Source organism: Schistocerca serialis, chromosome 3 (genome assembly GCF_023864345.2).
Source record: "Schistocerca serialis cubense isolate TAMUIC-IGC-003099 chromosome 3, iqSchSeri2.2, whole genome shotgun sequence".
Classification (NCBI taxonomy): domain Eukaryota; kingdom Metazoa; phylum Arthropoda; class Insecta; order Orthoptera; family Acrididae; genus Schistocerca; species Schistocerca serialis.
In genome coordinates this window covers 525,127,885-525,151,179 of record NC_064640.1, presented here as the reverse complement: position 1 = coordinate 525,151,179, position 23,295 = coordinate 525,127,885, and the positions used below count along the sequence as shown (strand labels likewise).

At 43.0% G+C, this 23,295-nt stretch overlaps 1 protein-coding gene across 1 annotated transcript in view; it reads right to left on the bottom strand.

Annotated features, from left to right (window-relative positions):
- LOC126470977 (neuronal PAS domain-containing protein 4) overlaps positions 1–23,295 on the bottom strand; it is a 1,201,991-nt gene that overhangs the window by 266,483 nt on the left and 912,213 nt on the right. Inside the window, exon 5 of the mRNA XM_050099023.1 lies at positions 12,709–12,888. Within this exon, the coding sequence (XP_049954980.1) occupies positions 12,709–12,888 (180 nt within the window). The remainder of the gene's footprint in view (positions 1–12,708; positions 12,889–23,295) is intronic.

Sequence of the window (23,295 nt, the reverse complement as noted above, 5' to 3'; positions counted from 1 at the left end):
CAAGGGCAACTGCAGGAGGGGAGAAACAGACGTATCAGCTATTGGTAAATATGCTTTGTAGTCAGGAGACAAACGGGTTCGATTTGACGAGACTCAGGTACCGGCACCACAAGTGGATACTATGAAATGCTGTAAAGGGAGACTATAGTGATTACTTAACACCCCAATAATTTTAATCGGAAATTGGAGGCTTTGACAGTAAATGGTATCTCAATTGCGATGCTAAAGATGATGTGTACCAGTCTTCCACCATAGGGCTATAGAAATAGCTCACGACAGCAACCGACAACGGCGGATTGGGCACGAGATTTAAAAATAAAATGTGACGACACGCATCTGCAAGGGAGCGCATGTAAAAGGAATTGCTCTTTAGTCAGTAGAAAGCCAGGGTGTGCTTCGGACCTTCAAAACAGCTACAATCGCCTCGAAGATGTCCTCTGCAAATGGGGACGAAATGTTGGGTTCAAATGGCTCTGAGCACGATGGGACTTAACTTCTGAGGCCATCAGTCCCCTAGAACTTAGAACTACTTAAACCTAGCTAACCTAAGGACATCACACACATCCATGCCCGAGGCAGGATTCGAACCTGCGACCGCAGCGGTCGCGCGGTTCCAGACTGTAACGTCTAGAAGCGCTCGACCACCCCAGACGGCCAAAACGTTGGGTTTCAACAAGAAATTCATCCTTCCACGGCATTGGAATATATATACAGTTTGAGCCAGGAGGAAAGATACGTGTTTTGACAGGTGACAGCATTAGTGATACTGAACAAAAAACTTGATGTGGACATATAACCTATTCCGAATGGTTTCCGAGATAGAAGACTTTTAATGCACATTTGTATTTACTTTCTGTATTATTCATTGTCATTGTTCACAATTTACCACAGTAGTATAGAGGAAGTTGAGACGAACATTTTGATACAGGACGCTTGTGGTCTATCTAGTCGGAAAACTACCTCAAGATGCCCCACAAAAAGTACTTAACCTACAGCGCATGCGCGTCGCGCGACGTCTCCAATATTCTCGCGATCTTTTCATGCAAACTGTTAGTCCCAGACAAAAAATAAATAGGACCTTTCTTGTTGCAAATTTAATTTTCTTTAATAGTATGCTGAGACACGTTTTAGTTGGAGTGTGCGGTTTTCGAGTTATTAAAGTAAAACGTAGAAGAGTGATAATAAACGTGTTCTATCTCGGAAACAATTCCAACAGGGCATATGTCCATATAAATTTTTTGTTCAGAATCATTAATACTATCGCATCTCAAAGCATGTACCTCTCCTCCTGACGTGTGTATGTGTGTGTGTGTGTGTGTGTGTGTGTGTGTGTGTGTGTGTGTGTGTTCTACATCACCTCCTAAACCATTGGACCGACTTGAACCAAACTCGTTACACAAATACCGTATTGTCAGGCAACAATCGCTGTGGGGGTAAGAACCACCTAGCCTCATAGTTCAGGAGATATGAAGTCATAAAAAGTAAGACACATAAAAAAACTGCCGGATCATGCACGACGTTTAGATGTATATATTACTTCTGTGCTACTGTCTGTAATCGCAATAAATTTCGGAGGGAGTGTCCACCTATAGCGTCAAATGCACTACGAAAGTATATCATGGTACTAAAAATAGTTCCGAAGATATGACGTCGTATACACTGAAGTGTGAAATACTGCCGCATCATGCTCGACATTTAAATTTATTACTTCTTTTCTACTAACTCTACTCGCGACATATTTCGCTGACAATATCCACATATGCCGCTGAATGAACCTTCTCAAATATATCATTGTGCGACACACAGTTCAAGACGTATGATGTCACACACACTGATATAGTTGAAGAAATGCCGAATCATGCATGAAGTTTTAAAACATTTATTCTTTGCTACAGACGACTCAACTTAAGGAAATCCCTGACACCTTGGTGCGCTTTTGACAGCTTTCAGCTGTAGGCAAAAACGATAGCCGTTTATAGAGCTATGAAAAAGTTTTTCCGTAGAGACGTTTACAAAATCGCGTAGTAGACATGCGTAGCATCCGCGTACAGAAACTGTCCCGAATCATGTTTCTTAATTTGGATACTGCACTTATACATTTGTACATTATGCATATTTCTTCGTAGAACTGCTTCGAAATTTCAAAGGTGATTTCACGAATACATGTAAAGGAAATTTTTTCGATATTTCACTGCAAACACGGTTCATTTTTGGTTCCCGTTTCTAATAGAAAATTGACAAAATGAATACTCGGGCAATTTCAGGTTTGTCAGTCAGTATTTTAATAAGTGTGACATTTGCGGCCGTGAAAGTTTACATTTTATGAATTCCATATTCCAGGTGGATAATGCAAGACTCCAAAATGTATTTCACATAATAAACGCTTTGAAAAACATACTGAGCGACCAGCCATATCCTCTGGTTTGTCACCCATAGAGCATTTCTGGCGTGCGATGGAAAGACGTACACTTTCATATAGTCTCCAGCGAACAGTCTTCATGAACTGACACAGCATGTGCTTCAGACATGGTAAGAAAATCCTCGAGACGACATTCGGGACTGTGCTTCAGTGCCTCAAAGAATACAAGAGTGCATTCGTGCCCGTGGGAGGTCGCACTTCACGCTGATGTTGATGACAGACGTAAGCTCGAAACGGAATGAAAGTTTAATGATTTAATACTCGTTATACTGCAAGCATCTCCACACAGTTTGATAAATATAGGACCGGAGCTGGCTGGAGCAGCTCTTGAGTGTGACGTACGGAGTGAGGAGAGCGGACAGGCGGCAGTGTGTGGGGCGGCCCGCGTGTGGCCGCTCGCCCACTTTCCTCTTCATTAGGCGTCGAACCCGCGGCCGGCGGCGATGTCTATCGGCGCTTCATTAACACGTAACGTCCGTCAGGCGGCGGCGTGTAATTGACAATCTGATAGCCCGCCAGCTCTCGCCCTGCCCGCTCTCGTCGACTTTTTAGACGCGCTAAGCATCCGCGCTTGAGGAATCACAGATGCTTGTCGTCGTATTGATCGAAGGCGACAGCCCGCCTCCAAACGAGAAAGTGCTGCTCGCAAGGCCTACATTTGGCGCCGAGCGGTGTGAGGCCGGTGTAATTTTTTCGAGCTAGTCCCTTAATGAAGGTGACACTTGTCCTTCCAGTACGCTAACGAAACGGAACAGCAAGCAGTTTGCATTTGTACCTATTCCTGAAAGCACGAACAAGAACCTCCTTTACCAGAGAATTTTTTCATGATCTTCTCCATTATTTTAGAAAGATAATTTTAATTCGGGGTCAGTAAATGATGAAATATCTATCCTAGGAATAGCAAAACAACAGACAAGCTTTATTTTTTTATTTCAGTTATTAGCTTTTTACTCACGGCTTCGTCCGCATACACGTATGCCACACGTATTGCACATCTCCTCCCTCCCTCTCTTTCTATCCATCTCCTCCTTCTCCCTCCCCCTGTTCATCTCCTCCTTCTTCCCCCTCTCTGTCTATCTCCTATGTTCCCCCGTTTTCAACCGTACCGCAGTGGTAGGTGGTCTTTAGCACCACAGTACTTCGTTCCAGACAATCAGTAGTATGTGTTCCAAGTTTGGTTGAAATCGATCCAGTGGCTTAGGAAGGGAATTGGTACATATGTATATACATTCGTTTTTATACCACATTGAGTACTCTTCCTTGCCGGTTATGTACTTATTCCAGTCATCTATTAGTCCATCTCCTTCCCCCATCTGTGTCCATCTCCTCCTTCTCTCTCCCTGTCTCTTCATGTTCTCCTCCTCTACCCTTATCTTCCCACTACCCCCATTTCAATAGGAGGTTCGTGATTCTTCCCTCACAGTATTTCCTTCCAGTAACACGTGAACCAAGTTTGACTGCAATCGATCCAGGGGTTTAGAAGATATACAACCGCTCGCTCACCGATAGATCTGTACCTACGGATTGGAAAATTGCGCAGGTCGCACCAGTGTTTAAGAAGGGTAGTAGGACTAATCCATCTAACTACAGACCTATATCACTGACGTCGATTTGCAGCAGGGTTTTGGAGCATATACTGTATTCAAACATTATGAATCACCTCGAAGGGAACGATCTGTTGATACGTAATCAGAATGGTTTCAGAAAACATCGTTCTTGTGCAACGCAGCTAGCTCTTTATTCGCACGAAGTAATGGCCGCTATCGAGAGGGGATCGCAAGTTGATTCCGTATTTCTAGATTTCCGGAAAGCTTTTGACACCGTTCCTCAAAAGCGACTTCTAATCAAGCTGCGGGCCTATGGGGTATCGTCTCAGTTGTGCGACTGGATTCGTGATTTCCTGTCAGGAAGGTCGCAGTTCGTAGTAATAGACGGCAAATCATCGAGTAAAACTGAAGTGATATCAGGTGTTCCCCAGGGAAGCGTCCTGGAACCTCTGCTGTTCCTGATCTATATAAATGACCTGGGTGACAATCTGAGCAGTTTTCTTAGGTTGTTCGCAGATGATGCTGTAATTTACCGTCTAGTAAGGTCATCCGAAGACCAGTATCAGTTGCAAAGCGATTTAGAAAAGATTGCTGTATGGTGTGGCAGGTGGCAGTTGACGCTAAATAACGAAAAGTGTGAGGTGATCCACATGAGTTCCAAAAGAAATCCGTTGGAATTCGATTACTCGATAAATAGTACAATTCTCAAGGCTGTCAATTCAACTAAGTACCTGGGTGTTAAAATTACGAACAACTTCAGTTGGAAAGACCACATAGATAATATTGTGGGGAAGGCGAGCCAAAGGTTGCGTCTCATTGGCAGGACACTTAGAAGATGCAACAAGTCCACTAAAGAGACAGCTTACACTACACTCGTTCGTCCTCTGTTAAAATATTGCTGCGCGGTGTGGGATCCTTACCAGGTGGGATTGACGGAGGCCATTGAAAGGGTGCAAAAAAGGGCAGCTCGTTTTGTATTATCACGTAGTAGGGGAGAGAGTGTGGCAGATATGATACGCGAATTGGGACGGAAGTATTACAGCAAAGACGTTTTTCGTCGCGGCGAGATCTATTTACGAAATTTCAGTCACCAACTTTCTCTTCCGAATGCGAAAATAATTTGTTGAGCCCAACCTACATAGGTAGGAATGATCATCAAAATAAAATAAGAGAAATCAGAGCTCGAACAGAAAGGTTTAGGTGATCGTTTTTCCCGCGCACTGTTCGGGAGTGGAATGGTAGAGAGATAGTATGATTGTGGTTCGACGAACCCTCTGCCAAGCACTTAAATGTGAATTGCAGAATAGTCATGTAGATGTAGATGTAGATGTAGAAGTAACTTCTTACGCATGTCTTCACCAATGTACGCACGTGTCATATATATTTCTCATACATTTAACGTATTTCACACATATATGTACAAATATTTCACCTGTACCTCTAGCGAATTTCGCCCTGCAGTTTTATTTTCACTCAGGTCAATGCTTATGACGATATATCTCCTGAACTGTATGTCGCACCACGACATAATTTTTCTGATACATTTAGAGGCATATGTGAATACTGCTTGCAAAATGTGTAGCGAATTCGTTAGTAGTAAAGAAGTAATAAATTAGAAAGTCCTGCTTTATGCGGCAGTTTTACTGTATGCACATTGGAAATATATTAAGCGGTAAACGTTTTTCTTTTCATCATTTTGTGGCGGTTGCCTGCGAGGAAATATTTCGTAAGGTTTGAAATTATGTGTGAAATTTGTTGCAAGTCACTAAGAGCCGTCATTCTCAATAAATTATGGATATTTGCGTGTCATAGGCTACACTGCTTTTTTAACCCCACCCTTGTGATATGTAGGTGGCTCTTACACACTCAGCGATTATTTCTAGGCAGTGAGGGGTACGTGAACCAAGTTCGGTTGAAATCGGTCCAGTGGTTTAGGGGGAGATGTAGAACATACATACATAAACACGTACGTACATACATACATACACCGAAGCGCCAAAGAAACTGGTATACGCATGCGTATTCAAATACAGAGATATGTAAACAGCCAGAATACGGCGCTGTGGTCGGCAACGCCTATATAAGACAAGCGTCTGGTGCAGTTGTTAGATCGGTTACTGCTACTACAATGGAAGGTTATCAATATTTAAATGAGTCTGAATGTGACGTTATAGTCGGCGCACGGGCGACAGTACACAGCATCTTCAAGGTAGCGATGAAGTGAGGATTTTCTCGTGCGACCATTTCACGAGTGTACCGTGAATATCAAGAATCCGGTAAAACATCAAATCTCCGACATCGCTGCGACCGGAAAAAGATTCTGCCAGAACGGGACCAACGACGACTGACAGAAGTGTAACCCTTCCGCAGATAGCTGCAGATTTCAATGCTGGGCAATCAACAACTAAAGCGTGAGAACCATTCAACCAAACATCATCGTAATGGGCTTTCGGAACCGAAGGCCCACTCGTGCACTTTTCATGACTGCAAGACACAAAGCTTTACGCCTCGCCTGGGCCCGTCCACGCCGATATTGGACTGTTGATGACTGGATACATGTCGCCTGGTCAGACGAGTCTCGTTTTAAATTGTATCGAGCGGATAGACGTGTACCGGTATGGAGACAACCTCTTGAATCCATGGACTCTGCATGTCAGCAGGGGACTGTTCAAGCTGGTGGAGTCTCTGTAAGGGTGTGAGTCGTGTGCAGTTGGAGTGATAATGGACGCCTGATACATCTAGATACGACTCTGACAGGTGACCCGTACGTAAGCATCCTGTCTGATCACCTGCATCCATTCATGTCCAATGTGCATTCCGATGGACTTGGGGAATTCCAGCGACATCCCACACGATCAGAATTGCTGCAGAGTGGCTCCAGGAACACTCTTCTGAGTTTAAACACTTCCGCTGGTCACCAGACTCCCCAGACATGAACACTATTGAGCAGATCTGGGATGCCATGCTACGTGCTGTTCAAAAGAGATCCCCATTCCCTCGTACTCTTACGGATTTTTGGGCAGCCCTGCAGGATTCATGGTGTCAATTCCCTCCAGCACTACTTCAGACATTAGTCGAGTCCACGCCACGTCGTGTTCCGTGCTCGCGGGGGTCCTAACGATATTAAGCAGGCATACCTGTTTCTTTGGCTCTTTAATGCATGTATGTACATCCATTTTTATAATATGTCAGGCCTGGCTGACAAACACGGCATTACCCGGGTATTTATTTGCTCTAATCTTCTATTTGTCCATATCCTGCTCCCCCTCCTCTCTGCCCATCTCCAAATTAGAGGTAAGTAAAGTTCCGTGTTCTAGCCCTAGACGGGCCAGTCAGGCCCGATCGACCGCCGTTTCATCCTCTGCCATTGGCGTCATCGAACGCGGTATGGAGAGGCACTTTGTCAGCACACAGGTCTCCCGGTAGTTGTCGGGTTTCTTGACCTTTTAAGCGCTACTTATCGGTGGAGTAGTTCCTCAGTTGGCCTCACGAGGCTGAATACACCCCGTACTGGTACTCCCACCAAGGAAAAATCCCGAGCAGTATCTGAAATCGAAGCCGTGTCCCCTTATGGCAGTCGGCCTCGCTAACCACTCAGCTATGGAGGCGAGCCATCTCCACATGAGTTTATGTGTGAAACAGATCACGTTAAGCGTATAAACAAAGTGTAGAACTGGCTTGACATTATGTTTAAGGTTTGCTGGCAATCGCTAAGTGCTGTATTTATCAAACACTGGACGAGTATAGCCTGTGTAATTTGCATCCATTTTAAGAATGATTTTTTTCACGCATCTCAGTGTTTCTGACATAATATCTCCTGAACTATGATCGTACAGTGACATAGTTTTGCAGATACATTCAGTGGTATATGTGGATACTGACTGCTCAATGTGTTGCGAAGAGTTAGTACTAAAGGAGTAACACAGAAAAAATCACTCGGTGGAAGAATCTTAAGATAATGTAATTCAAACACGAAAGGCGTGGCCTACAAGACATTTGCAACGTCGATACTTGTTCACCGTCACTATTCGCTACGTTACGGAATCCTTCAGTAAGTGCGAAAACGTTACGGAGATGTTCATCAAACTTACGTGGCAGTGGCTACCAGAGAGACGTTGAGCTTCACAGAGAGGTTTATTGTTCAAATATCGGGCGTATATGTTCGAAGCATAATCGGGGAACATATTACTTTCCCCCATGTACGTCTCGCGAAATGACTACGTTGAGAAAATCGGAGAAATTTCAGCTCATGCCGATATATATTGACAGCCGTTCTTTCTACGTAGTCTGCCGGTGTGGCGGAGCGGTTCTAGGCGCTTCAGTCTGGAACCGCGCGACCGCTACGGTCGCAGGTTCGAATCCTGCCTCGGGCATGGATGTGTGTGATGTGCTTAGGTTAGTTCGGTTTAAGTAGTTCTAAGTCCTAGGGGACTGATGACCTCAGATGTTAAGAGACCCATAGTGCTCAGAGCGATTTGAACCACCGCTTAGGAGTAACTTTCCTGTCACTGAGACCACTGGAAATATTCTGTGTATTTCTGTACTAGGATCGTCCACTCCCGTCATAGACGAGGGACGTCTCCTTCGTTGCATTGTCTTTAGTTTTTAATGCATGGCATGGCTTTAGATAATCCATGTATAGTTGGACTGCGGAAGTTTCCACTACTCGCGCGTTACTCTTGCAAGAGGGTCCAAGTTGATCTGTATGTCGGAGGCTTCTTCGTGACATCAGTGGAATATTTTCTGAACTTAATGGTCTGTTTGAAATTCTGAAGATATCAGGGGTAAAATAAAGAGAGCGAAAAGCTATTCACAACCTGTACGCAAGCCACACAGCAGTCACAAGAATCTAGGGGGCAGGGAAGGGAAGCAGTGGTTGAGAGGGGAGTGAGAGAGGGTTGTAGCCTATCCCGATGTTATTCAATCTGTACATTGAGCAATCAATAAAGGAAAACAACGAAAGGTCTGGAGTAGGAATTCAATTTTAGGGAGAAGAAACAAAAATTTTTATGTTTGCCGACGACACTGTAATTCTTTCAGAGACACCAAAGGACCCGGAAGGCCAGTTGAACGGAATGGGCAGTGTCTTGAAAGGAGAATATAAGATGAACATCAACAAAAACAAAACAAGGGTAATGGAGTGTAGTCAAATTAAATCAGGGGATGCTGAAAGAATCAGATTAGGAACGAGATTCTTAAAGTAGTAGATGAGTTTTGCTATTTCCTGCAGGTTACGTCCGAGTCGAGTCCCACCATACAGGCGAGCATTAGCGATCTCGGCTACAAAGGTGGCTAATGGCTAATAGAGAATGTTTAACGGATAAGACTTGTGTTTGTTTATTATATAAAACAAGGATTCTGGATTTACCTTGCAGCTTTAAAAATAAGAGTGCCTTAAACATGGATCGATCGTTAGCTAAGGGGAAATCATACTAATATATTAAGAAACTGAAACGATTACAAAGCACGGTTTACACGAAGTCATGGTCTCCCTCTTTCCTGATGGTAATACCATCGTACGGTCATAGCTGTTTTTCATTTACCTCCTTTATTTTATTTTAGCTTTGTCACCCTTCCTGTCGCTACAGTCATCCGTTACCCTAAGGGAGGGAAGTCGAGCGCACCATCTGTCTGTGAACTGTATAAACTTCGTGGTTGTGTTATAGTATTTTAACTGATTATATATCGTACGAGGGCTGTTCGGAAATTAAGGATCGATTGGGCGCGAAATGGAAACCACAGCCAAAATCCAATGAACCTTTGCGCACATCTGTTAGGCAGTATCTCTGGTATGCCCATCGATTGCGTCAAGTCGCTCTTTTCATTTCTGAGCGCACAGTCAGCTCTTAAACATGCCTAGAAAACAGTGTCTGCTGGTCTCCTGCCAAGTATGGGTACTTGCCGTGACATTTCGCCTGATTCATGCAGCCCACATAACGTAACTTTCATGCATTTCCTTCTACATGACAATTCTCGGCAGCACACTGCAGGGGCAACGAAGATGCTCCTGCAGCTCCTGGTCGCCCAACGTATAGCATAGATGTGGCTCCTTGTGACTTTCATCTCTGCTCCCAAGAGCCACTAGCTATGGAGACGTTAATTTGGAGCAGACGACGAGATGCAGCATTGGCGGAAAGTATAGGCGCCTGCCTCCTAGGACGAGGGAATTGAAAAGTTGGGACAGATGTCTAAATCGGAGCGGCGACTATGTAGAGAAGTGGCTGGAAGGTGTTGCTAACTGTTACAAATAAAATTTTTTTGTTTTTTTTTATTTCCATTTCGCGACCGATCTGACGTTACTTTCAAAATAGCCCTCGTATTTTCTGATGTGGTGATCGGTGGGGAGGGGTGGGGGGGCGGGAGGGGAGGGGATCAGCCCAGCATTTGCGTAATTGAGCGTATAAAACCGGCCAAAAGTCACACTGAGTGTGACCGGTGTATCAGGACAACGGTCGCCAAAACACAGCACGGTCTCGACCCGTGTCAGGCTCACATACGTGCCCCTTGCCTCTCAGGGTAGTGAGCCGCTCTTTAAGCTATACGAATTGGCCGTGCACCTCACGCAGTAAAAACGTGCTTAAATATGGACTAATATTGCCAACGACGCTGACTTACTTGTACACTAAAGACCAGTCTGTTACCACAGTCTTTATTTTGTATTCATATTCGGTGGTTTCACCAGCTCACAACCAAACTCTCAGCTTCAGTTTAACACGGAGCTTGGGCTTCGTCACAGATCTGTCTAAGGCTACAATCTAGATTTCGAGACGGAATATTGGAAGTTATATAAAGCACTGAAATTCCTTTTGTCACCCCTCGAGCGGCTTACATATCTCAGGTTTGTGAGAAAGGAAGGTTTTCGATACATTTCCACGCTGTCGCCTGATGACCAAAATACGAGAGTTAGTAGATGTGATTGGGTTGAATAATCACTAACAAATGGAATACAGCATGTCTTTCTTAACGTAGAGGAATCTTCAGACGTAAAAGTAACATCGGGCTTGTGCAAAGGGAGTGTTACAGTACTATTACTGTCCACTATTTACATAAATTTTCTCGTTGATATCGTTTTAAGTTACGTGAGGATGCTGTCATATATTGCTCTTGCATACAGAGAACTCGATAGGCTAAAGCAATGGTTGACAGTTTACTAACAGCGTAAATTAAGGTAACCTATTGGGTATAAATACGCAGAAAACACGTCACTGTATGTCTGCTCGATTGCCGAACATTCACTAGTAGCAGTAACAGTCATTAAATATCTCGAAGTATGCGTACGTAACGATTTAAAGTGGAACAACACAAAACTAACGGCAGCAAAGGCAGATGCCAACTTGAGATTCATTGGAAGGATCCTCAGGAAGTGTAGCCCACGCACAAAGGAAGTAACTTCCAAAACCCTCGTTCGACGAATATTCGAATATGACTCGGTAGTCTGGAACCATTGCCAGACAGCACTCGTGCTGTATTTCCCAGAAGATACGGAACACAGCCATACACGGAAGAGCTCCGAGCTGCCTACTATTCAGGTGCAACTGTGCTACAGCATGCCTCCAGCAGAGGGCGCACAAGGCAATACTTCCGTTTTACATCATACAAATACTTCCTAAGTAGACATCCAGCCAGCAGGCACGGATATAAGGCGACAAAAGGCTCCACTCAATACAGTAATCGGCAAGGTATTGCACAATACCTCAAGACAGCATCAGGAATTTGTCAATGGTCGTAACCAAGAAGATCCAGATTAGACATTCTAAAATTGATGGTCGTATTGTTCACAGGATCCAGGACCAGACGAGCGTTGAGGACAGATCAGTGCAAACGAAAACTGGGGTGGTGCCACACAACACCTTCATAATAATTATTTGTGAAGTTTCTGTTCATACATTACTGTAAGTTGTTTGCTAATCTGTGTTGACATCATTTGGCCATGGGTATTGGCTAAACAAATTCTGTCCTTTGACGGAGACTTTACAGTTGCTGTGTGCAAACAAGCCACCTCTTTACAGCAACCAATTTCGGTGGTAAGGCGTTTTCTTTCTGCCACATTTATGTGTTTGATGTCAAACATATTTGATGAATACAACAGTTAGTGAATACAACAGTTACAAACAGCGAAGATCCAAAGAAGAGCAATGTATTTCGTCAAAGATCCCCTCAACAGTCGCGAAAGGAACACGGACATACTTATCCATCTCCTGTGGCGGATACACAGTGAAGTGGCGCAGTGGTCAGCATAGTGGATTCGCATTCGGAAGGAGGTCTGTTCACATCCCCGTCCACATCTGGGTTTTCCGTGATTTCCCTAAATCATTTAAGGCGCATTCGAGGATAAAAAAGAAAGATCACGGCCGATTTCCTTCTCCATGAATCTGTAAATGTAGCTTGTACTCCGTCTCTAATGACCTCAACAGCTAGGACATTAAACTCTAATCTTCCTTCCTTCCTGTTTTTTCTTTCTGTCTCCAATGGTAGACTCGCGATGAGAGGCACTGTGCATCACTGTGTGGTTTACATTTAAAATTTCGAGAACGTACGTTCCTAGAAAATTCTTCCTTCTACGTGTATCACGCGTGACATTAAATTTGGAGAGAAACGAACTCTGAGGGAGGCTAACCAACAATCTTTCTTGCCGCGCACCATTCGCGACTGGAAGAGGAAAAGGGGGAAGTGACAGCGGTACACAAAGCACCCCCCGTCTGGTGCCTTGCGGAGTGTGGATACAGATGTAGGCGTGCGTACCTTCTGGTCGCCGAAGCGCATCTGGCGGCGGGCGTTGCGCGACACGTTCATGCGGCAGAGGAAGAGCCGGCGGTCGTCCCCCGGCGCGGCAGCCTGGCGGGCCAGCTCCGCCTGCACCGCCGCCTGGTCCTGCTTGTCGATGATGTCGTACACACTGTCCCCGTGGATCAGCAGGTCTTCCTGCAACACCCAACCACACATCCCTCACTCATTTCTCCAAATCTAAGCCATTTCTTTTTTATTCCTGAAATTTAATTTAAGAATAATAGTGAAATATCAGAAGTTGTGCCGGGCCGGGACTCGAACCCAAATTTCCCGCCTATCGCTAGCGACCACCTTGCATCTTAAGGATACATGGTACATATAAATGGTGGAAAAATCGAATTTTTTTATGACTTTATTAAATTCTATAGTCTTTCCTGATTACATTGATATATACATTATAGGGTTTCAAATGAAAAATGACGTATATTTACCAAATTTTAAAGTTACGTTCATTTATGCCGCGACATCCCCTTTATTTCTGTTACAAAACCCAACATTATTTCGAAAAGAACTGTGAATTTCGTTTCCAGCGATTATATGTGTGATACATTGTATATGTTGGTAACAATCCAGGTTTCTAGTGTCTGTGAATGATTATCTCTGCTAGTGTTTAATTTTGTTTCGCTGAAGCAGTTTGTTCACGTGTTGCTGAATGTTTGTTGTCCAGGTGCTACAGATATTTGTGGAAGTACATATCCTTTAGTGTGCAATAAATACGAACTACGCCACGCATCAAGAAATTCAATAAAAGGAAATTCCGTGGTAACCAGTTCACAAACAAAGCAAGCCACACTGTTGAAAGTAACCTATGTATCAGTTCTTCAGGGAAGAAACTCCCACATGGCACACCTGCTGGTGATTCAAATTTTTGTGTTAAGAATGACGCTGTTTGTAGTGGATTTGTTGTTGTTGATGTGTGCATTTTATCTTCTTTGATGAAGGAAGTGGCGAAGTGTAAACAATGTGATGGTGTAATAACTGAACAACAAAGTAGCAGGTTTAGCGTCAAAATTAGTTGTTCTGTGTAGATCCTGCAATAAATCTACCTCTAAAATGGCTTCGAACATTGTGCATTATTTATATGAGGTGCATTTGGAGTTAGTGTGTGCAATGCGTGCCATATGAAAAGGAAAAAAAGCTCCTCAAACGTTTTGTGGTTTGGTGGACCTTTCTCCTCCTCCCAGTAGGTTCAGCAAATACTTAAAAATGCTTTTAGGTGCCTTGGCGGTCGTGTCTAAGGCATCTATGAAATGTGCAGTAGAAGAGACTGTAAATATTAGTGGAACCAGGGACGGTGCTGTCGCACTTAATGGGATATGGCAACGTCGAGGACATCGTTCCTTGAATGGTATTGTATGTGCTACTTCTCTGGAGAATGGAAAAGTTGTTGATGTTGAGTTCTTATCCAAGTACTGTCACACCTGCCATAGCAACAATGAAGGACATATTGAACATCAGTGTTCTACGAATTATGATGGCTACAGTGGAAGTATGGAGTGTGATGGAGCTCTAAGAATATTTCAGAGGTCGGTGCCCGTTTATAACGTTAGATATACGAAGTGCCTAGGTGATGGGGACTCTAAGGCTTTCAGTAAAATTAATGAGTTCAATGTCTATGGTGATACCTTGGTAACAAAACTTGAGTGTTTTGGACATGGGTAAAAGAGGATGGGTGCCAGATTGAGGAAGCTACGAAGAGGACTGAAAGGAAAGTTGCTATCTGATGGAAAATCTCTGTCTGTCCGAGGCAGATTGACGGAAACTGAGATTGACCTTCTTCAGAGTTACTCTGGACTGGCTGTTAGACGAACTGCACCTCTGAATGATGTTACAGCAATGAGAAAAGCTGTACGGGCCACCTACTTTCATAAGTTGTTCACGGACCTTGCCCTAAAGGAGCAGATTCTTGGTGTGGTTACCAAAAAGCAAAAGAAAGTGGTCAACTATACCATCATAAGCATCCTCTTCCTTAGCCTGTTATGAATGAAATAAAACCAATTTTTAGAGACCTGAGTGACCCTGATTTGCTTAGTAAATGACTTCATGGGGGCACTCAGAATAAAAATGAAAGTTTCACCCATTGCATATGATAAAGATTACCCAAGAATGTTTTTGTAGGACTAAATACATTAAAAGTTGGTGTACTAGATGCACTGATATGTTTCAGTGATGGAGTGATAGGAAGCCTGGAAGTCCTGAGAAATTTAGGCATAAAACGTGGTTCTAATATGGAAGATCAATTGCTTGTGTGTGACAGACAACGGATGCATGAAGCTGAAAGATTCGCTCTTCATGTTACCAAAGAAGCAAAAAGTGCTAAAAGGAATGCCAAGAGGAAACTTGAAGATGAAGATATGTTGCGGGATGAAGATTATGCTTCAGGAATGTTCTGAGGCACAGTTTAATTGGACTCATATCTTCATTCCCAATTTCCCGCAAATTGTATTTTTCAGAATTCAGGTAGTTCCTAAAGTTTATAAATCATTGGTTTATTTTTTTCTGTAACTTTCAATAGTCTATACTTGTGTAGTACACCTAAGGTTTATTGCAGAATCAACTAAATTATATAAAAACTAATATTTTTATTAGGAAACAAATTATAAAAATTAAAATGTAAGATGTGATATTTTTATCCTTGTAATATACATAATTGGTGGAATTAAATAGGTCTAATATCTCAGCCATCATATCATGCATATTTGGTAAAAATTTGGTTTCCTTTAAACGTATAACATTGGATTTAATGATACCTTAATTTGAGGAAGTATTTTGGAAAAAAGTTGCATCAGTTTCTTTGTAATTTTCTTAAATACCCCAAGGAGGTTCAAAAATATTCAAAATACTTCTAATTTGGTTACAAAGTGTGCTGCACTAACTGATATGAACAAAAAATCTGTAAAACATATACATTATAAACAGTGCCTGAAAGAAATAGATGTTGATTTTTACATAATGTTGAGACGAAAAAGTACCCTGTATCCTTTAGCTGTCCAAGCCGCTCCCCGAACCGACCCAAACTTCCATATACCACATGCCTATCTATTTCTTCTCATAGCATATTAATGAATTAATAATGTATAACTATAACAGTTAAGCGGAATTTCGGGAATAGATTTCAATTTTTGAAACTGTTCTTCCCCGTCATATATATATAAAAGGCGAAGACGAGTCTGTGACGACAAGATAGTCTATGACTTCTCGTTGATTGCTTCTAAAAAATGCACGGGAATCACGAGATGTCCGAGTGTGGATAAATGAATTATTAATCTGTGAGAGGAAGTAGATTTGTGTGCGACGTATGGAAGTCGGGATCGGTCCGGGCAGCGATCTCGGATAGCCTTAGTAGTAAGGTGACCGTTCGCGATATGCGGGAAATCCGGATTCGAATACCGATCCATTACAAATTTTCAGATATCGGTGTAAGTAGTACATCTATACCCATTACAGTTAAGTTGAATTTCCGGGATTAATTTCAGTATTTGAAACTGTAATGCGTATCAAACATAAATATAAGGCAAATTCTTAGTACGATATTAATTTTTCTTACTTCATTACTGCTTCATCTACATTCAATATCTCATCGGAAGTATCCGGACACCCATATGTAATGTGGATTTAACCAGTACTTGTTGCTGGAGGCGGAGCCGCCACCATAAAAGGAATAGTTGCCTATTTCGACTTTCGGTGAAGTGACAGTGAAGTAGAAACGCGAAGGAACAGCTAAACCAAGACCAAGAAGAGCTCATATACTGACGGACGGGGACCGCCGAGTGTTGTGGATTTTGGTTGTAATAAATTGCACGAAATCAGCGCAAGAAATCACTAAGTGTTCCAAAGTGCTACTAGCAGTCCAGGTACCACAATTACTGTGTGTAGTAAGTCAGAAAGAATGGGGTACAATTGTGAAGCAGCTTATCATAAGTCACACTTTTCTGTAGGTAGTGCTAACCGATGCTTAGTCACTGAACGGTGGATAACTGCAAACGAGTCATTTGGAGTGGTGAATCACGCTATACCCCGTGGCATTCCGATGTAAGGGTTTGGGTTAAGTGTATTCCTGGATGGCGTTACGTGCCATCATGTGTAGAACCAATACTGAAGTGCGGAGTAGGTTGTGTGACGGTGTAGGGATGTTATACGTGGTTATGGTGTGGTTCCATTATTGTGTTAAAGAAAATGATAAATTCGGAAGGAAGTGAAGATGTTTTACAGCATTGTTTACTGTATTCAGCAGAGGTAAAAAGCAGCATTTACAAGGCAATGGTTTGTGTGCAATAGCATTCCTGAAATGGACAGGCCTGCTTGGAATCGTGACCAGAACCTAGTGGTAAACTTTTCGGATGAGTTAGAACGTCGACTTCGCTCCAGACCACAGAGTCCAACATCACTTCCTTCCCTGGTTTCGGCTCTTGAGAAAGAATTAGCAGTCATTCCTCCACACACATTCAAACACCTCACTGACTGTCCCAGAAGAGTTCCCAACATCACAAAGGCGAAGGGTGTATACATTCCAAATTAATGTCCATTGATAGTTGTCAGGATACTTTTGTTCATATAGTGTAGATATCGCAATGGTAGTAATAATCCACGTGCCCCTATCGTAAATATGTGCACAAATTGTTCATTGTCCGCAGCTCGTGGTCTAGTGGCTAGCGTTGCAGCCTCTGGATCACGGGGTCCCAGATTCCATTCTCGGTCGGGTTGGGGATTTTCTCTGCCCGGGGACTGGGTGTTTGTGTTGTCCGCATCATTTTCATCATCATCATCATCATCACATTGACTACATTGGATTGTGTAAAAATTGGACTGTGCAAAAGTTGGGACTGTGTACGGGCGCTAAAGACCGCGCAGTTGAGCGCCCCACAAACCAAACTTCATCATCATCATCAAATTGTTCATTTATTCAGTAGAACCTCGAACGTTGATAAGGGTATTGATCTTGGTTTTATTTACTAGCTGTTTATCTGGCGTTGTCTGGTTACTTTTTTTTTTAATTCCTAAGGGACCATACTGCTGAGGTCATCGGTCCGTAGACTTACATACTACTTAAACTAACTTATGCTTAGAACATACGAGTACACACACACACACACACACACACACACACACACACACACACACACACACACACACACCCATGCCCGAGGGAGGACTCAAACTTCCGGAGGGGGGTCTGGTTACTAATGTATCCTAATCTTATAAGGGATGAAGTCGAACTCAACCGACAATATTTTAGAGATCTTTCATGGATATTACCTAAGTCTTTCGCTATGAGGGTCTCTGGTGGCTCGTTGTGGTTTATTCCGTTCCTTACCTCCAGCTACCTATGTTTCTGCAAAAATATATACACAGCTCTTAAAAAGGACTGTAATATGCAATCACTAAAACACGGTGTTTCATATGAACAGACGCAAAAGTACTGTGATGCGGTAGCCGTCGCTGCATGAACAGCTCAGCATGCATCGTTGTGAAACACGTCAAGAAACGAGAACTTCTAACTTCATAATCAGATGGGCGGTAAGGAAATTCTGAACACAGTAATTTTAAAGAGAATAACTTATGAACTGTATGACACTCTTTCGACGTTGTTGAAAATGGTTCAAATGGCTCTAAGCACTCTGGGACTTGACATTTGAGGTCATCAGTCTCCTAGACTTAGAACTACTTAAACCTAACAAACCTAAGGACATCACACACATCCATGCCCGAGGCAGGATTCGAACCTGCGATCGCAGGAGCAGCGCGGTTCCGGACTGAAGCTCCTAGAACCGCTCGGCCACAGCAGCCGGCCACGTTGTTGAGAGAGATAGTCATACAACGTCAAGAATTGCTACGAAGTTGCAGAGAAAAAGAAAAAAATCGAGATAAAACTGCACATCAGTTACAGCAAAACTGTCAAACGACGTAAGACGAAGAGTAATGTAAGTGTTGATTTAAAGCTGGATAGTAATGTAGTATCAATTTAGGTTTCGAGAGAAATATAACTGAAAAAGAAACCCTAAAGATAGAAAAACAGCCAGTAAATATTCAGAACGTTAACGTCATTTGCGTTCACTGTAGCACTTCTCGATGTTCAAACTACAATGCTGTTCCTACACACACGTTTACAACAGTTCTAACCTGTAGTACGACCTGCGTATACTATTGTGGAATCACCAAATTCGCCCACTTGCATGCCAGTTGTGATAAGACGGTTTCAGAATTAAGTTACTACTTAGTCAAAGTCGAAAATGTTGTGGATTTCGATAATGAAGATATAACTAACCGAGTACGCTTAAGCAAACGTAATGTTGGCCGCATTTAGGCAGCTTCTTGTGTCTTCAAAGAAAAAGACTCATACGAAGAAGAAGAAAGGAAAAAATGTGTTAACTCCTTGCAGTCAACAAATACTATCGTTAGTACAGTGCTATAAAATCTCTGTGAGCTCGCATTCGACGTTGTGGTGAGTAAAGAAGAAGAAGAACAACAACGAGAACAATAACGTGATTAGTTAAATACTGAATGGAAAGAAAAATTTCTCATTGACGACCCTATTACTCGTTTCGAGTATGAGCAGAAACCATCTGGACAACCAGATTTCGCTAACCATTCCATATCGATTCTGATTCAAAATTAAAACAATTGCCTACCGCCTTCCGAGGATCATATGTATATTGAAGCAAGATTTCTCTGTTAAACAGGAGTGCAGGAAACAGCTGACATCGCTCTTCAGTGCCGTTTGAATAACCGAACTATTGATCATGTGCGCAATTTCGGAATTGCTGCACTAATGAAAGGATACGTATCTCTTACGCCAAGTGACACAATCACATTGCAGAATATTAGTTGGGTAGGAGAGAGCTGAACTAAAAGAACTGTTGATAATGATAGACGTTTCATCTTCAGCACGAGGTATATATTAATCAACTCTTCATCTGTAAACCTATCCCTACTGTGTGTATCACTATTAACGTAAATTAACAGTGCCTGGGAAACGAACCCGACACAGAACTGAGCAATACTGAATGGAAGTTTGAGGGCGAAGCGTTGACTGGGCATTACTGTTACAAGTAGTTTAGTCTGCTGTAACTTCGAATAATTTTCAGACTTTCGTCTCTCGCCAGCCCAATAATGGAAGTTTAGTATATTTTTTATTCCATTTTTAATGATGTCTTCACTTGTAATGTGCTGCTGCTTTTTCTGAAATGTAAAAGAAATCTCTGATTTTTTTTTTCCAAATGTGAAAAGTCATTTTCCTAGGAAAAAATATTCTATGGCCATTTAAAAGGCTTGCAATCGAGAAACTTTGTTAATATTTTACTCACTCGTATATCTGTTACATTATTACTCTATTACACACCAATAATCAGTAAGTGAAATCAAATTAAGCAGAATTGTTATTAGAAACCAGTCATAACATATTTTGAAACCAAAGCTATGGGAAATCAACGCAAATATTTAATTGTTTAAACATTAACGAAATCCATTTAATTTGTAAATGTCCCATGTTCCATGGTAAAAGATCATCTTCTGTTTTAAGATACAAGATAATGCACGACCGACGAAATATGCCTTAACCGTTCATATGTTGTATAGTCTGATCAGAAACAGTCTGGAAAGCTTCCAAAGGTACTGTAGGGTAGGTTGTGCTGAGTAATAATTTTTAACAAAAAATTCCATATACTGCGCCATTTCTGAGTTAATTAGCGTTGAAGTTAGCCAGTCACACCTTCGCGCGTGCACAAATTCAAGCGGCCCACCAGATACAAAAAAATGGCTCAAATAGCTCTGAGCACCATGCGACTTAACTTCTGAGGTCATCAGTCGCCTAGAACTTAGAACTAATTAAACCTAAGGACATCACACACATCCATGCCCGAGGCAGTATTCGAACCTGCGACCGTAGCGTTCGCTCGGTTCCAGACTGTAGCGCCTAGAACCGCACGGCCACTCCGGATACAATTAGTGTCAGTTGTTCTAATAGGCATGGGCAACCTTTGATAGCCCGTGGACCTCATTCACGTGCTTGCTTACGCTCGCGGGCTGGGTCATCACGTGACGTGACAGCATGGCTCCTAGCTCATAAAGCCAAAACTACAGCACTCGTGACGTGAATGTTTGTGGGGTAATGCACCGATATGAATGGCACCGCTTCCTCGGCATGCCACGCCAGTAAATTATGGTTCGAAACTCGCCTTTCTGAGAGTACTTTAATTTTATGTTCATCACGTCTTCAGATGTTTGCATTTACTTACTTTTCGTAGAACCACGGTAGATAATTCCGTCTGGTGACGTTACCGGCACTTGACACGGTAAGAAAAGAATATAAGCGGAGCAGTGATCAATGAGGAACCATTCTAGTGACGGTACTGGCTGCAAACGGGATACTCCAATGACGTGGATGAAGGGCAACAGATTTCCTAGTTTTTCGTAAAGCATTTGGCACAGTGCCACACCGCCAACTCTTAACGAAGGTACAAGCACACGGAGTAGGTTCCCAGGTATGTAAGTGGCTCGAAGAGTTCTTAAGTAACACAACCAAGTATTTTTCCCTCGACGGCGAGTGGTCATCAGAGACAAGGGTATCATCAGGAGGGGAGTGTGACAGGACTGCTGTTGTTTTCTGTAGACATAAATGAGCTGCTGGACAGGTTAGGCAGCAATCTGCAGCTGTTTGCTGATGATACTGTGGTGTTTGGGAAGGTGATTGACTGTAGGAAGGTACAAGATGGCTTAGATGAAATTTATAGTTGATGTGATGAATGTCAGCTAGCTCCAAATGTAGAAAAATGTAACTTGACGCAGATGAGTAAGAAAAACAAACCCACGATGTGCTGCTTGACACATTCATGTCGGTTAAATATCTAGGTGCAATCTTGCAAAGCAATATGAAATGGAATGAACATGTAAGGATTGTAGTTTGGAAGGCGAATAGTCGACTTCGGTTTGCTGGGAGAAGTTTAGGAAAGTGTGGATCATCTCTAAAGTTGACCGCATACAGTACACTAGTGCGACCCACTCTTGAATACTGTTCGGGTTGTTTGGAATCCGCACGAGGTCAGATTAAAAGAAGACATCGAAGCAATGCAGAGTTGGTCTCTTAGATTTGTTACCGATAGGTTCCAGCAGCATGCAAGTTTTACGGAGATGCTTCGGAAGCTCAAACCGGAAACACTGAAGAGAAGGTGAAGTTCTTTTCGAGGAGCACTACTGAGAAAATTTAGATAAGCGACATGTGAGACTGACTGCAGAATGATTCTGTTGCCGCCAACGTACATTTAACGTCAGGTCCGTGAAGATAAGATTAGAGAGGCATATAGACAGTCGTTTTCTTCCTTCGCTCTATTTGCGAGTGGAACAGGAAAGGAAATGACTGGTAGTGGTACAGATATCCTCCACTACACACCATACGGTGGCTTGTGGAGTATGGATGTAGCTATAAACGTAGATAAGCGACTTTGACAAAGAGCAGACTGCTGTGTCCGCTGGTCGGGCAACGAGCATCTAGGGAACGACGAAGGTAGTCGACTGTTCGCGTGCAACCACAAGTGTTTCAGAACACGCTGTCCAGCTCACATTGTTGAGCATGGGGCTCTGCAGCAGACGACTAGTTCGTATTCCCATGTTGACCCAACGACACTGATAATTACTATTTTAGTGGGCAAGGGATCATAGAGATTGGACCTTCTGTTGATGGAAATGTCATCTGGACGGATGATTCACGCTGCTTGTTACACCAGGTCGATGATCAAGTTCAGATACACCATCATCCAGAAGAGCAGCTAGTCGAAACGTTCACTGTGCCTTGGACGCGGGCCAGTGAAAGCAGTATAATCCAACAGTCGTGCATTCATATGGGTGCCATGATAGCTGTGGACTATGTATCCTTGTGGACTACTCGCATCCCTTCATGCTTTACGTCTGCCCCGAACGATGATGACGTCTTCCCGCACGATAACTTTGGGTATAATAAGGCCTGGATGGTGCTATAGTGGTTCGAGGAGCACGACAGTGAACTCACATTGGTATCTCGGGCCCCAAATTCCCCTGGTCTGAACCCGGCGGAACATCTACGACGTTGCCGGTCGCCAGTTCCGCGCCCAGACACCACCATCCCGTAATTAATGAGAATTGCGTGACCTGCACGCGGAGAACTTAAAAGGACTTTTAGAATCATGCAACCCAGAATCGCTGCTGCACTGCGCTCCGAAGGTGGACCAACACGCTATTAAGCAGCTGGTCATAATGATTCGGTTCATGAATTAGCATCTTGTAAGTCATTCTTGCTGCGAGAATAATTTCGTCTGCAGCAGCTTGAGGAAAATGATCTTCACATTACCTGAGACCAGTCCAGAAAGTCAGGTAAAACGTAACACCACACCGAGAGATTAGAAGGAATAACATTGTAATGTTTAATCTGGTCACCTGCCGAGCAAGGAATGCTCGACAGATAAAGCGACTAGCGACTAGCATCTTTTATAAAATTCACTTAACAGATGCTCAGCACTTTCCAGAATCCTCCCCAGACGGACGTGTTTTATATTCGAATTCCCTATTACTAAT